Consider the following 14535-nt stretch of genomic DNA (forward strand, 5'->3'; position numbering starts at 1 on the left):
TCTTGGATGCATTTCCTGCTGCTCCCTACACTTGTTTCATTTTTTTTTCAAGGATGACTCCAAGATCTGAGTGTTTGCCTTCTGTTTTCTTGTAGCAGCTCTTAGGGATGTACTATGGAATGAATGATCCAGGCCTCTAAATAATTTATTTTATAATCCTACAGCTTTTGAGGCTTGAGAGATCCAAAAACTCTGACAAGGAGGTTGTGGGAAAGAGAGTAGATCACGTCTTTTCCTTTTTTTCCCCTCACAGGAGCTCCCCCCACCAGCAGCAGATTTTTCTTTTGATCCAAAGAAACACTCTAAAACTCTGATCAAGGAATATTGATTCATCTGCTGCCTTGTTTGTGCTTTCTGGGGTATAAAAGGACTGTGATGGCTCAAGGGGTATTCATATGGAAAGCAGCTGTGGCTCAGCAACAAATCAATCTGCCTGGAAAAAATGCTTTGGAGCTTTGTCTTTCTGGCCTTCATGATACACACAGTTGCATTATTTAATCTTCTGAATGATTGGTGTTGTGAGTTTATTGCTCTGAACTTTGTGCAAATAGAAGTTTATCATATTTATATTATGTGTATGCTGATAACCACTTTTGTGATGTTATGCTTTATAACTGGCCCTTTGGATAAAGTTGTATTCTTCAAATTAAAATCAGTTTTCCTGTGGACTGCAGCAAGGGAATTTTCACTTCCATTTGCCCTTGCTTCTGCTATGAAAAAAATTAACCTGGCTGCCAGGCACAGTCATTCCTTAGTCTCATTTCTATCCATCTCTTGGGCCATCTCTTTATATCTCCTCTAGGATAAACTTCCATCTCCATCCCAACAGGCTGCTAGCACAGGTTTGATGGGAATGAAGTTCTAGTGTAATTAAGGTGCCTGGATCTGAGCTGGGAACAAAGGTAAATATATTCAAAGATGAACTGGTCTAGTGGAAGGTGTCCCTGCCCATGGCAGGGGTTGGAACTGACTGAGCTTTAAGATCCCTCCCAACCCAAACCAGTGTGGGATTCTGGGATATTTAAATAATGATTTGCAGCTACTGGGGGAATATGTCGTAGTCCCACTGGTCCAGTTTAGGATCATAGAATAGTTTGAGTTGGAAGGAACCTTCTAAAGCTCATCCAGTCCCACCCCCTGCCATGGGCAGGGACACCTTCCAGTAGCCCAGGTTGCTCCAACCTGGCCTTGGACACTTCCAGGGATGGGGCAGCCACAGCTTCTCAGGGCAACCTGTGCCAAGGCCTCACCACCCTCATTGTAAAAACCTTCTTTCCTATGTCTAATCTAAATCAACCCTCCTTCAGTTTAAAACCGTTATCCCTTGTCCTGAGGCAGCAGGTCCTGCTGGGAACTTTGCCCCCATCTTGTAGGCCCCCTTCAAGTGCTGAAAGGCCACAGGGATGTTTCCCTGGAACCTTCTCCAGGCTGAACAATCCCAACTCTCTCAGCGTTTCCTCACGGGAGAGGTTCTCTGGCCCTCCAACCATCTTCATGACCCCCTTACACTAATCTTAAACCTTTTCCCTGAAGTTTTACTAAAAACTGGAACATGCAGGCTGCCCCGGGGTCACTCCCTGACCTTCCATAAACCCATCTCCACTCCTGGCATTGGGCTGTGGGGAGAGCCAGGTGTTTTTGAATTCTGTTTTTTCCCATAGCCAGTTTGATCAGCTTCCAAGAAGATGAGCTGAACCCTTTTACTCATATTGGGAGCTTGACAAAGAATTTTAAGCTGGTGGCACCAGGGACAAGGTTTTGCTGCTGGAAGGGTTCATGTTCCCAGTTCTTCTTTGGTAAAACCCCAGACTGCAGCTTTCAGGGCAGTAATCCCAAATCATCCATAGGTCCTCCAGCAAGAGCTGGAGTGCTTCTAGCCCTGTATTTTTAAAGCATTTTCACATATACTTGCATTCTTCAAAGTGTAATTTTATTACCACTCAGATTTTCAGAGAATGAGTTTTTATTTTATTTTTATTTATTCACTCCCCTCAGTGAGACACTGTGTGTGTGCAGATCACTCCCTGCACCAGGGCTAGGGTTCTGAATGCCACTGGCTTAAAAAATGGGCTGGAATCTGGGCAAAACAGAGATTAATCTTACAAATACTACATTTGCATTGTTTTCATGTCCCTTTTTCCTCCACAACTGATTCTGCAGAATTTTGGCTGCACTGACAGGATCTGGTTGGGGGAGGCTGGGACATGTATTGGGGTGGATCCCTTATGTCAGTAAGGTACAAAGTTCTCCATCTTTCAAATGACCTATAGAATTGATCATGGGATTTAAAAATAAACCAAACATTTTCCAGCTTCTGGGCATGGATATTCACTGCTTGTTTATTCATGTATTTATTTTGTAATAAAATAATACTGTTCTCACAGACCCATAAATACCTTTGTAAAATATATCTGTAGCATGGAACAGAATCTTTAGAATATTCTGTGAAAATTCATATTTTTAGTTGGTAGCACTTCCAGAACATTTACATCTTTCATCTTGACATTTTTAAATAGAACATTTTTTTTTGCCTACAGAAGTAAGTTTACAGCATCATCACAGTATTATAGCTTGTTTAAAAATACATACAGCATTACTGGTAATTGCAAGCAAGCTATATCCTTGCGCTGGGGGCTTGGTGGTAACTTTACATGGTTTCTACTTTGTAAAACAGTTACATCTATTAATATTACATCCATCACTTTGTTAGAAAATATGACTTAGAGATGCTACACAATAAATCTGTAATTTCTCTGTGACATGATATTACAGGCTCTGCAAATAGAAACACACTTTTTAAACCAACCAGGTTGGTTTAAAAAGAATTAGAAGCCTAGTTAAAAAAAGGGTGGTGGGCTTGCCCTGCCCTTGGGAAGTTGGGTTCCACTAGTGTTGGATGTCCTTGATCCACTTGTGGCTGGAATGCCACGAGCACCTCAGGAAATCCTAACTTAAATTTCAGGTTTGGTCCTGCTTGGAGTGTCACTGAAGACACGAGCAGTTCTTCAGGACCAGGCTGCTGCTCTGAGCATCTGGGAATCGGATTTACTGAAGACTCTAGTTGGATTTCAACTCCTTCAACCCATGGTTACATCAGTGCAAGACAACATAACTCCACTGGTTTGGATCAGTTGGTTTGCACTGACCAAAATCTGACTTTTTACCTTCCAGTGGATTTTTAAAAGAGTCTGAGCAGCAGATTTGAATTTACTGGTTTAGTAATACAGACAATAATGGTTAGAGTTGGGCAGGACCTTAAAGCTCATCCACTGCCACCCCCTGCCTTGAGCAGGGACACCTTCCACTAGCCCAGGTTGCTCCAACCTGGCCTTGGACACTTCCAGGGATGGGCCAGCCACAGTTTCTCTGGGCGACCTGTGCCAGGGCCTCCCCACCCTCACAGCCAAGAATCACTGCCACAGGTTGCTCAGAGAGGTTGTGGAGAGATTAGAATGACAAAAGAGATTAGAAATAAATGATTGTGTATGTTTTACTTTGCACAAATGAGGTTAATTATATAAATATATATATGTATAATAAAGCTGTAGGAAATCTCCAAACTGCTAACAACTCTTAGAAATTAGATAAAACAAGGATGTGTTTGCTTGGAAATCTCATGGTTGCAGTTCTTTCATTATTTTCATTTCCAGGTAATTCAAGAGTTATTTGTGGTGGATCCTTTTTTTCCATTTTTTTTTTTTTATGAAACAAGTCCAGGTGTGCTTTGGCAAATGCTCTTTTCGTGGTCTTTCTGATACTCCTCTTGTGCTTTCTGCAGTCTTTTCCCTCTAAGTTTCCACTTGTGGAAGCAGTAGGTTATTAGGGATGTCGTTACCAAGGAGAAGATGATGGTCAGCACGACGATCAGCGCGATGGTGGACGACAGGGACCCCTCCAGCTGCTCACTTTCAGTGTCCCTCGTTGTATTTAATTTAGCAAAGTTTTCATAGTCTGGTGAGGCCGAAAGTGTAGGTCCAGGGACCTCCGTGAACTTGGGCCTCATTTGGATTCAGGAGGTGTTCTCAAAATTCCCAGTGAAGCAAGAACTACGATTCCCTTGGCACCTGTGTCATCCAGGCAATGGTTTTCTCCTCAGGTTCTCCAGGCATAGGTGAGATCAAAAGTGTTCTTTGTTTTGGAAGGCAGGGATGGCAGGAGTAACAGCCTGTGGCACAAAGTTTATAGCGCAGCTCCTCTATATCCCAAGTCAGGAGGTCAGGAATGTGTTGTCTTCTTCACCGAGGGTCAGAAGAAAGCTCAGCCTAGTGCCAGTTTGGGATTCTTTGTGTTCTACAGGAGAGAACTGGAGAAAATCAAATCAATATTCCAGTAACATTGTGGTGGTAGAGCTTATCCTTGGGCTTAAGTCACTGCAACAAGTGGACTTTATATCTTAGGAATTGTTGCACTGAGAGGTGTTTCTTTTCTTCTCCCAGATATTCCCAAAAGAGGGTGAAATCAAAGACAGATTTTGTGACTTGTGTTTGCTCACACCACACACGTGAACAAAATCAGCTGAAAACAGGAGCTCTCACGAAGAGGTTTTATTTCCCCTCCTCTCTGATATCTGCTCTCAGACAGGGATTGTCTGGAGAGGGATTGGGTTGGATTGGGGGTTTTTGTCCTCGTTATCCTGGACTTGGGGAGGTCCCCTCACTGCAAATCTGGAGCCTGGAAAAAGGCCCTGGGTGAAAAATTACACAGGATTATTGAAGAGCTCCCCTACAGGCACTGAGCTTTAATTTAGAATTTAAAACCCCTCCTCTTTCCTAATTCTGCTGGAATTTCAAACGCATTTAAGCCATTTGGCTTTGATACGTGCTGTGTTTGATGAATCCAAAATATTTCCTCATCTGAGCAGTTCTCAAGGGCTGCTCTGCCCTCCCCCTTCCCTCCCCACATCCAAATCCCGTTTCAGACAAATCTGAGGAACAAGGCTGGGCTGCTCTTCATTCTTGCTTCCACTCAGTCTTTGGCCCCAGGATATTTTACTTTGAGGAGCTCTAAACACGTTCAGGCCTATTTATTTCAAATAACAGCTTGCTCTGAACCCCCTCTACCCTCCTCCCAAATGCTTGGAGGCCAAAATTAGGTTTCAGATACCTTGGGAGTGGAAATGTTTGTTCAGTGATACTCTGATGGAGTGCAATTGTAATTCCCCCTCTTTATAGAAATGTGAGTTTCATCCTACTTAGGCTAGCAGAGAACTGAGGGTCCCTCTTACTAATTAACAACTCATTCTTGTTAGCAATAATGACTGTTTATGTAGATTAGCGCTCTGTTGATGTTAAAGGATGTAAATAGCAGTTCTTGCCAGTTTGGAACAATATGTTCCCAGAGACAGAAATAATTGTGGATTTTACAGAAAGTTTGAAAATCACATTTTACTGTAAATTGAGGTGTTTGTGAAGCTGATTGAAAGTTCATTTCACATAAGGGACCAAGTGCAACGTGGCACATCTTTGATGAATGTCTACATGTTGCACTGCTGGCAAGTCATAGATCAGGAGGGGGTGACAGCAGAATATTTTAGTGTTCCTGGGCTACATATTCAACATCTTTCTCAAGTAGCCTAAAGAAAGAAACTGCAATAAAAGAACTTGAGAAACTGAGAAATGCCCCCTCTGATTTATGGAGCAGCCAAGTGTCCACCACCCACATGGAAGTGCAGGAGGGTGGAATGTCTCAGTGCTAAGAGAAATCAGATCTTGTCATACTTGCCTGAGCCTGTATCTCATTTCATCTGTATCCACAGCTATCAGATTCCTGAGGGGAAAATAAAATATGAAGGATTTAAAGTCTTTAGGCAGCTGGTGCTGGACTGGACTGCTCAGGAAGGTGCAGGGATGTCATCTGTAACTCCATTTTTCCGTCAGTTCAGATATGTGGCTTTTCAAAATCAAAACAAGAATGCTTTTAAAATCTTAAATCTGCAATGTTCTGCTTGTGCTCCCACTGCATTTTGGGGTAGAAGCTGCTTTTATGGAGAAATCCCTTCAAAACAGTGTGTGAGGACTCTGTTGATGGCTCTGCTGCAGCTGTGACAAACCGTGGGGTGCCACCACCACCTTCCACTCTGCCTTTGCTTCCTGAGGGCACAGAATGCTCCTTCCTGCTGCTTGGACACAGATCGGGGACCCAGGATGGCAAGAAGGGTGAGAGAAACCTCAAAAACTGCAAACTGGGGCTGCAGGGACCCACCTCGTGTGTCTGTAAGTGCCAAGAAGGAAGTTTTATGGGAGAACTCTTGCTTTTTCCTGGGAGTCAACATACCTGAGTGTCAGTTGGAAGAGGAAGGGCTGTTTGGGTGAACAAGGAAATCCTAACACAACTCCAACATGGAAAGGGATCATGCAGGGACAATACTGGCTGATAATCCAGGTCATTGTGATTCCAGAGCTGGAGAGGTGGACACAGAGGAACTTCAGGAAGTTCAAACAGAGGATGTGCAAAGAAAAGGAAACTTTCCCTTAACCCACCCCCCCTCCTTGTCCATGCTCTGATTTAATTCAAGTAGCAGAGAATAAATAATTCTTCCCTTGTTTTGTTGGTTTTGTGTGAGTCATAATTCTTCAGTGTATTTGGCCTGAGCATTGCAAACATGCAAACCAGGATTTCAGGCCTGTGCACATTTAATTCCCATTAATGTTTAATAAAATATGTTAGAAAGAGTCAGGTATTGATAAAAATAATGGGAGTGATTTTTATTTTTTTTTTTTTTGGTCTGGAAATACCGATTTGTTAGAATAAACTTGTTGTGAAAGCACATTAGAAAATCTGTAAGTTATATTTTTAAACCTTTTAATGAAATAGTGATGTTTTAGTTTGATACTTATATAAACTCAGACTCTTGATGTAGAACATGTCCTTGCCTAGGGATGGACTTCCCTACCCTGGCTCCTGTTTCCATGTCTTTTTGTTTTAGTACAACTCAGTATAAGGTGGGGAGGACAAAACCTGCTCCTTGTTTTCTAATATCCTTAGGACAGGCATTGTCTTTCCTTTTATTCTCCAGGCTTGACGTCTGTGCCTCTGAATACTCTGACAAAGGAGAGAGAAACAGATTTTTAAGGAGTTTTTTGTAGTTTTTGAGGATGGAAAAGTAAGAGTGGGTTGGATGCAATTTATGTGAGAGGAACAAAGCAAATTACAGTCACAAAAATCAGTGTCTCAAGATTAATTCAGGTTATTGGCAACTGTCAAAAACCTGAATTACTGAAAAGGGATAACAATGTTCATCAACAGCTTTTTGATTTCACTGAGATTCCTCCCTTTTCATAAGGGCAGCCCTTGCTTCTGTTTGCCAGAGCCTTGGCAGTAATGATGTTATCGATGTTGTATTAAAGAGACTACTGATGATTTGCATTGGATCCATAAAAAAAATTAAGTCAAAATAACATGTGGGAGATCAGACTTGTAGGAAGTTTTAATTGGACGTGGTTTGGGGGTTTATTTTGTTGGGATAACTCTGCTTTCTGATTCTGTGTTTCAAAGGAAGGAGCAAGTTTGGTGATGTCTGGAATCTTCAGCTTCATCAGAAGGATGAAGGCCAGGAATCACATGAGCTCCTGCACCTTCCTTGTCAGTGGGAAGCTGATTTCTCATCCCTGACCTTTGAGGAACTCAGTCTTCCTTTGGCTTCCTGATGCTGGAGATTAAAGATGGTTGATAAGGACCATAGAGGTTGATAAACCAGCAGCAAGTGAGAAAAAGGTACAGTATTCTTTCTCAGAGCAACACAAAAACATTTTCCCAAAGTTAAGGTGACTGACCTGAAACTATAAACCTGCTCCTTGTGAGTTAATATAATCAAATATCTTTGATATCAGTAGCAGGAGAGTCTTGTTTTCTGTCCCTGTGTGTCTCTCTTGTGTTCTCATCCCCACATTCTCTGTGCCAATGCTGAATTACTTCTACTATTTATATAACCCTAAATATATATTGATTTTTTAATACAGTTTCAGCCTTGCTTTCCTTTTGCCTTCAGCTTTCTTGTAAATCTCCCTGCTGCCTTTCAAATTATCTCTTCCATTTTAATTGCATTAGAGAAGAATGTGGCTCCTTTTCTCTGAATTTGCATCTTTTTGATGTGAAAAACCTTTGGATGAAGGGTCTCCATCATGCTGGAAACCTGGAATGTAAATGGCTCTTCCTCCTCCTCCAGAACTGTGGAGCAGCAGACAAAAGGCAGAGTGGGAGTGGGAACAAGTGGGAGTGGGAACAAATGGGAGTGGGGACAAGGAGGAGGGAAGGAGAGGAGGAAGGAATGGAAGAAGGAGAAAAGGCTTTGAAAAACATGTAGTGAGATTTTTAGCCTTGCTGCATCTTCTATAAACCCCCATGTTAAGAACAAAGGGTTTAGGAGTGTTTTAAATATGTACCTATTTACACAGAAATATTTTTTTTTGGCTACTTAAAGTGTTTTTTGAAATCTTAAGGTGGAAATCTTTCAGCCAGGCTTCCTCCTTCCTTGTAGAATCTCTATCCTTTGGAGTATGGCTTGTTCCAGAAAGACACTTCAGTGATATTTGCCGTGTCACCAGGTTTGTAGGTGTTAAACACCATAGATTTATCTGGAAAGTCTTCAAATCAAAAAACCTCTTTATGCCTTTTTCTTCTCTATTGTTAATCCCAAAATAAAAGAGGAAAAATTACCTGTATTAGATTTTCACATGTGGTCATCCTTGGAAATGGAATTTGCATAAGCCCCTTGTGATTACATCCAGTGCTATAACTGGCATCTTAGATAAAGGATTAAGCAAGTCAATTAATCGTTTAATGAAGTGTACAAAGTTCTAGCCCCAGTCTCTCACTTTAGACTAGTTTTATCCTGTGAACAAGAGGACTCTGCTCTTAGCAGTTGTTCAGCCTGTGCTGTCTTCATTACACTTGAGGTTTCCTTCTGCAAGAAGAGAAAAAAGGCTCCCAGTTTTGGAAGCGCTTGTGAGAACTCATCCCAGCACTGTCCAGAGCCAGGAGCCAACAGAAAGTCCAGTTCCTATGAAAGGAACAATATCTGAGGGGATCCTGATTTTCCTTGAAGCTGCTCTGGGCTCGGAGAACTCCGAGGGATTTCTTGATGTTTGAGAAAACCAAGTAATTGTAGAGCAGAACCTGATCCCATCTTCCCTCTGCCTGGAAAGATACTGAGCAAAACAGCTCCTAGGATTCAGGGGGAAGTTTCAGGATGTGCCACTGCTCAGGAATCTGCTTTTGGGTTCCAGCAGAGCTCCTGTGGGCCAGAAACAGAAGGGACTGTTTTCCTGGGCATTAACTTTACAGAGGACCCACATGGAGCTAATTCTGGTTTTAAGGTTTTAATTTTAATTCATTAATCCCTGAAGCATAAATTCATTGAAGCAACAGTATTGTGTTTAGATTTGGCCTCTCTCTGAAGCTGATATTCATCCCTCTGGTTTTATTGGTGACTTATGGTAGTATGACATGTTAATTTAGTGTAACTGTGATTGATTAACAGAGCAGCTTTTTTGAGGTGTGATTACAGCCTGCCTGCATATTTTGGCAGATCTTTGGGCTGTACAAAGCCCAAATCCTTATGGAAGTTGCTGCTGCCTTTTACCAGGACCAAATTGCACATCAGTCATAGACGGAACACCTGATGAATTCCCTCCCTAAACCAGTGTCACTAAAAGGCACTTGTGATCCATGTTTTAGCCTTCTTGTCTATATAGTTAAAGTATATTGTCCTGGAATTTTCTTATCCTGATCATTGAAATCCTTGGATGATGTTTTTAGGATACCTTTTGTTCAGTGCTCCCCATAGGTGTGTGGACTGAGGCTTAGCCATGCACAGAAACATGTGAGGAAGAGACACTGAAGCTTATTCCTTTCACAGGCTTACATTTAGGAAAGGGTTTGGATTTTTTTCCCTTTGAAACTTGGGAAACAGTGCTGGATCAAAGTGCTACTCTCTAAGCAGTTGAGCAGATCTGTTCCTTCATGGTGTTCACCTGGAAATAGGCTTCACTGCCTTTTAAAAACTCGGGTGAGATTGTTTTTCTCAAAGCATTACCACCATTCCTCTTTTTGGAGGGAGGATTTTCCTGATAAGCCGTTCCTGCTCAAGGAACAGGCTTAGATCATCAGCTAAAAAAAGTCCCCTGTGAAATGGGGATTCTTTCTCCTTTTGAAACTGGTCTTTTTTCTGATTTAGTTCATATTCTTTATTTTTTATGCTGTTCTTCCCATACACCTTCCAAAATCAGGGGCAGTTGCATCCTGTGATCACAGAGAGGCAACCTGGGAATTTTTCTCTTGGTCTGTATTTGAAATGTTATTCTGTGTAAATAAAAGCCCTGGAGTGAGCAGTTCCCAAGCCTACACTGAACTTAAACCTGCTCAGTGATTTTTCCCCATTTACCTGTTTTTAAGCTCAATTTGCCCCAATGCTCTGGTTAGTTTTCTGGAGCCACAACAAGGATTTGCCAGTGCAGGTACAGGTGGATGTTTGATTGTTCCCTTGAGTTACAGGGTAAATGAAAACTGAAAGCTGTTTAGAGCTGAATTCAAATGAACAAACCTAAAACCTAAGACCCCCCCTAAAATAGGATCAATGGCCTCTTTATTCTCATTTTCTGTGCAGGTGAAGGAGGGTTCTAATTCTGGGCTGATTGTGATAGGGATGAACAAATTAGATCTGGTTTTGTGTCCCCCTCCCTATCTAATCTCTCCTCTTCCTATTTCTCCTTCCCTCCACAAGCAAGGAAAGCAGTTATAAATGGGAGGCTCTGCAGCCTTTCTCTTGCATCTAAAATCTGCCAAGATTGAAACTCCTGCAGGAATAACACATTTTTTTTAATAGGCCAAAGAGCAAAAGATTGTTTGGACATTCAAGTTTTTCACCCAACTCATTTTAAAAGAAAACTCTCTCCTTGCAGCCACTGTGGCTGTTCCTGATGAACAGACACAGTCTAGAACTGCCATATATTCAGTATTCAGGGATTTTCACCTTTCAAATTATGCAAGGAAAATAATAAGTGAAAGGGTGGGAGGGAGCAGGGGCTGGGAGGGGGAGTGATGAATGTCAGTTTAGAGGTAGCTACTTTGTGTCTGTACATTTCTGGAATCAAATCTTATTTCTTTTCTCACAGCACGATCTGGGAATAGTCTCCTTGTGATTTGAGAGGTGTAGGAGAGCAAGGAAGCACCTTCTCCTCACTGCCCTCCTGTCCCAGTCTGAAGCCAGTACTGGGCTCTGTGTGGCTGAACTGTTGTGCAATGAACTGATCCCAGCACAGAGGCTCAAGGATAGCTAAGGGAGAGAGAAGGGAATGAAGACTTTAAGCAGTCAGTGCTTGCTGCAGAGACTTTCCTTTTAGCTCCAAATCACATTCCAAATGGGAAAAGTTCAGTGAAATGCCTTTGGGATCAGTTAATGTGTGAGAGATCCCAGGGCACTGCTGAACCCTGCCTGGGAGTGCACGGGATGGGGGCATCATCTCTTAGGAGAGTGAGGAGTTCAGGAAACACAGGGAGCAGGACAAGGTGTGGGATGGATGGGAAGGAATGGGGGGTCCCTGGAGCCCCGGTGGGGATGGAGAGGAGGATGTACATCCCATGAGAGGAGGGGGAAGGTGGTTCCAGGGACACCTTTGTGCCAGGAGGAGGATGATGTGGGTCTGTAGGAAGGAGTTGTGGGAAGCTGCACCCAGGGGAGGGAGGGGGTCACACCTGGGACTAGAGCGGGACACCCGGGGGGGCCACGAGTGGCCCTGAGCCAGGCTGGGGGACAGCGGGATGGGCAGGCCAGCCCTGGAATCTGCTCAGGGATAGTGCCAGTCTGGCACACTGGTACCTCAATGTGCAGTGTACCGTGTCGTGACAGCCTCGCACATGGGTGTCACGATGCTGTGCTGTGCCAGGTACTGTGCTGTACAGTGCAGTGCCAGTCCTGTACACCGGTACCGCTCCGTGCCATGCCATGCCAGCCCGTGCACTGGCACCGCGCTGTGCCAGCCTGGCGCGGGGCTATCGCTGTGCCGTGCCGTACCGTGCCAGCCTGTACACAGATACCACATTGCCCGGTGCCGTGCCGTGCCAGCCCGTAGACTGGTACCGTGCTGTGCCAGCCTGGCCCGGGGCTGTCGCTGTGCCATGCTGTGCCAGCCCTGCACTCGGGTATCACGGTGCTGTGCCGGTCCTGCACGCTGGTACCACACTGAGCAGTGCCGTGCCGTGCCGTACCAAGCCCGTAAGCTGGTACCGTGCAGTGCCGTGCCCTGCCAGCCCCAGCGCCGTGTGCTGGGTACGCCCGAGTGCCCGTCCGGGGGGCTGCGGGGGCCGGAGCAGCACCGCAGGACGCAGCGGAGCATTCCCGATCTCCCCCGTGCCCGGCCCGGGTGGCCCCGCTGCCGCAGGCGCTGCCCGTAGTCGGGGAAAACGGGCTTTGCTGGGAATCGGCTCATCAGGCACATCCCTTGGGAAAGGGGCAACGGGGAAGGGAACAAACCTTCGGGCTTTGCCCATTAAAAAATTGCCCCCGCTGCCCCCTCCCTCCTCCAGTTCCCAGCGAGCCGCACAAAGGATCCATCGCAGCATACACGCACTCTCACCTGCTCCGGCCGCATCCTGCTCGGCTCGCTGGGCTCCTCCAGAGGGGGCAGCGGTGCTGGGAGCCCCGAGCCCCGCCGTGCTGGAGTCCCGAGCCCGGCCCGGCGCGGCCCCGGTGCGGCGGCGGTGCCGCAGCTGCGGAAGGGGGAAGAGCTCCGCACCCCCTCGGCAGCACTCTGAGCACAGCCAGATTTGTCAACTTTATTTAGGGGGAAGAACGGATCACATGGGGAGCTTCACCGAGCTGGGAGGAGCGTGTTAGTGCGGAATCAGGTCACTAGCATAAAAACCCGGAGTTGGTCACAGATACCCACATTAATAGTGTCGGCATAAAGCGGGTTTAAAGAGCAGGCTGAGACAAAGGCAGGAGATGCTCATGGGAATGAAACGCTTCTGTTTTCTTCCTTTATCTGTGTCATTACAGGGTACTTTCGTGCTCCTTTTATCGGGCGAGTTTTCCTAATCGAGTAAGGAGTAGAATGTGAAGGAAATATTTTCAGCTTCCAAGTGCTTTGGAGTACATTCGCCCTGCCTGTCGAGCATTTCTACAGCCTTTTTAAAAATACATTTCTGAGATGCTTTGTCTCTGTCTTGCCGTGTTGTATCGATTTATTCCCAGAGAAAAAGATGCTACAGACCAGTTCTCAAACATTCCCGTGCCCACAGAAATAGTCCAGGTTGAATAATTGCCTCTGACTCCAATCTTTAATTTGCATCTCCTGCTCAGACAAAGGCTGCTGGCTGATCCCTATTGTCCCACTGGCTGAGGAATCATTGTGGAATTTAGTTTTTACAGCACCTTTTTGTGTTCCCTGTCATTCATTAATAGATGGCAAAGCTCCCAAGGTAATGCAAAAGCTGTTCCCGAGTGCCAAGGAGCTGGTTGGTGCCAGGACCGCAGCAGGATCCCTATGACTTTTAATCTCATTGTTTATTTAATCATCTACACATTCCAAAAGAGCTGTGATGGGTTTAGGTTATTTAGAGGCCAAAATTCAAATGCAGATTGCTAAATATGGATTCCTAAATACACACATCTCTTGTGAAGAAGTGGGCCTGACTTTTATAGGTGCTAAGCAACTGTTCTTCTGCATTTCCATCTGCTTTGAAGTCACATCCCACCCTCTGCCACCTTCCTCATGTCCACACTTGGAGAAAGAAATTAGCTTTGGAAAGTAGGCTACCTCATTCCTTTGCTTACAGAAGCATCCTGCCCAAAAGAAGCTCCATCCTGCCCAAAAGAAGTTCCATCCTAAAGATGGAAGGGATTTGGGAAGCAGAGGGATTGCCACAATGAAGCCAAGAGACCCGATGTGTCCAGTTAGTGTGAAAGTACAGGGGAGTGTGTCACTGCACACCCAAATATGACTCAAACAGTCCTGGAACAAGTGACAGCTGCCTACAGAGTGACTCTCCTTCCCTCAGCTTGCAGAAAATGAACCAGTTTTGGCACTTAAAGGCTGAAACAGTCAAAATGTTGATCCTTGGCAACTTCTTAATGAAGCTCCTCTGGACCAGAGAGGATATAAATCAGGATATCACATCAGGAAAGCAACTTTCATGTTGGTGTGCATGAAAACACATCCCTGAATCCTTTGGTGTCCAGTGCAGTGCTCCCTGGAGAATAGCTTCACATCCCTTGCTTTCCTCTCCCCAACAAATGAGTGACCTGTGCCTGTTCCACCTCCTGCTTCCAGAGGATCCCAAAGGGATGAGGGCAGTGCAGCTGCTCATGCTGGAGGGAGGAATTACAATTGCAGTTGGTTCTTTTCTAGGGCAGATCGATGGGGTGGAGAAAAAGCACTTGGCATCTTTACTACAATCCAGGCCCGCTGGAAACACAGCTAGGACTTCCTTGTGCTTTAAACCAAAAATGGGACATTTCTCAGCTAGTCTGGAGGAAAACTTGGGCTTTGTTACCTGGACACTGAGCTGGACGTGTAACTTCCTTTTCAAGGGAGCAGA

The 14535-nt window shown here is 44.8% G+C and overlaps 1 protein-coding gene across 1 annotated transcript in view; it reads left to right on the forward strand.

The window, feature by feature from the left end:
- The window catches only part of CUNH8orf48 (chromosome unknown C8orf48 homolog), a 29316-nt gene extending 17842 nt beyond the window's left edge, over nucleotides 1-11474 (forward strand). The window contains exons 8-9 of the mRNA XM_027662299.1: nucleotides 5672-5675; nucleotides 11407-11474. Of these exons, the coding sequence (XP_027518100.1) occupies nucleotides 5672-5675; nucleotides 11407-11474 (72 nt within the window). The remainder of the gene's footprint in view (nucleotides 1-5671; nucleotides 5676-11406) is intronic.
- The last annotated feature ends 3061 nt before the right edge of the window (nucleotides 11475-14535 follow it).

This window comes from Corapipo altera, unplaced genomic scaffold, assembly GCF_003945725.1.
Source record: "Corapipo altera isolate COAL_440 unplaced genomic scaffold, ASM394572v1 326, whole genome shotgun sequence".
Lineage (NCBI taxonomy): Eukaryota > Metazoa > Chordata > Aves > Passeriformes > Pipridae > Corapipo > Corapipo altera.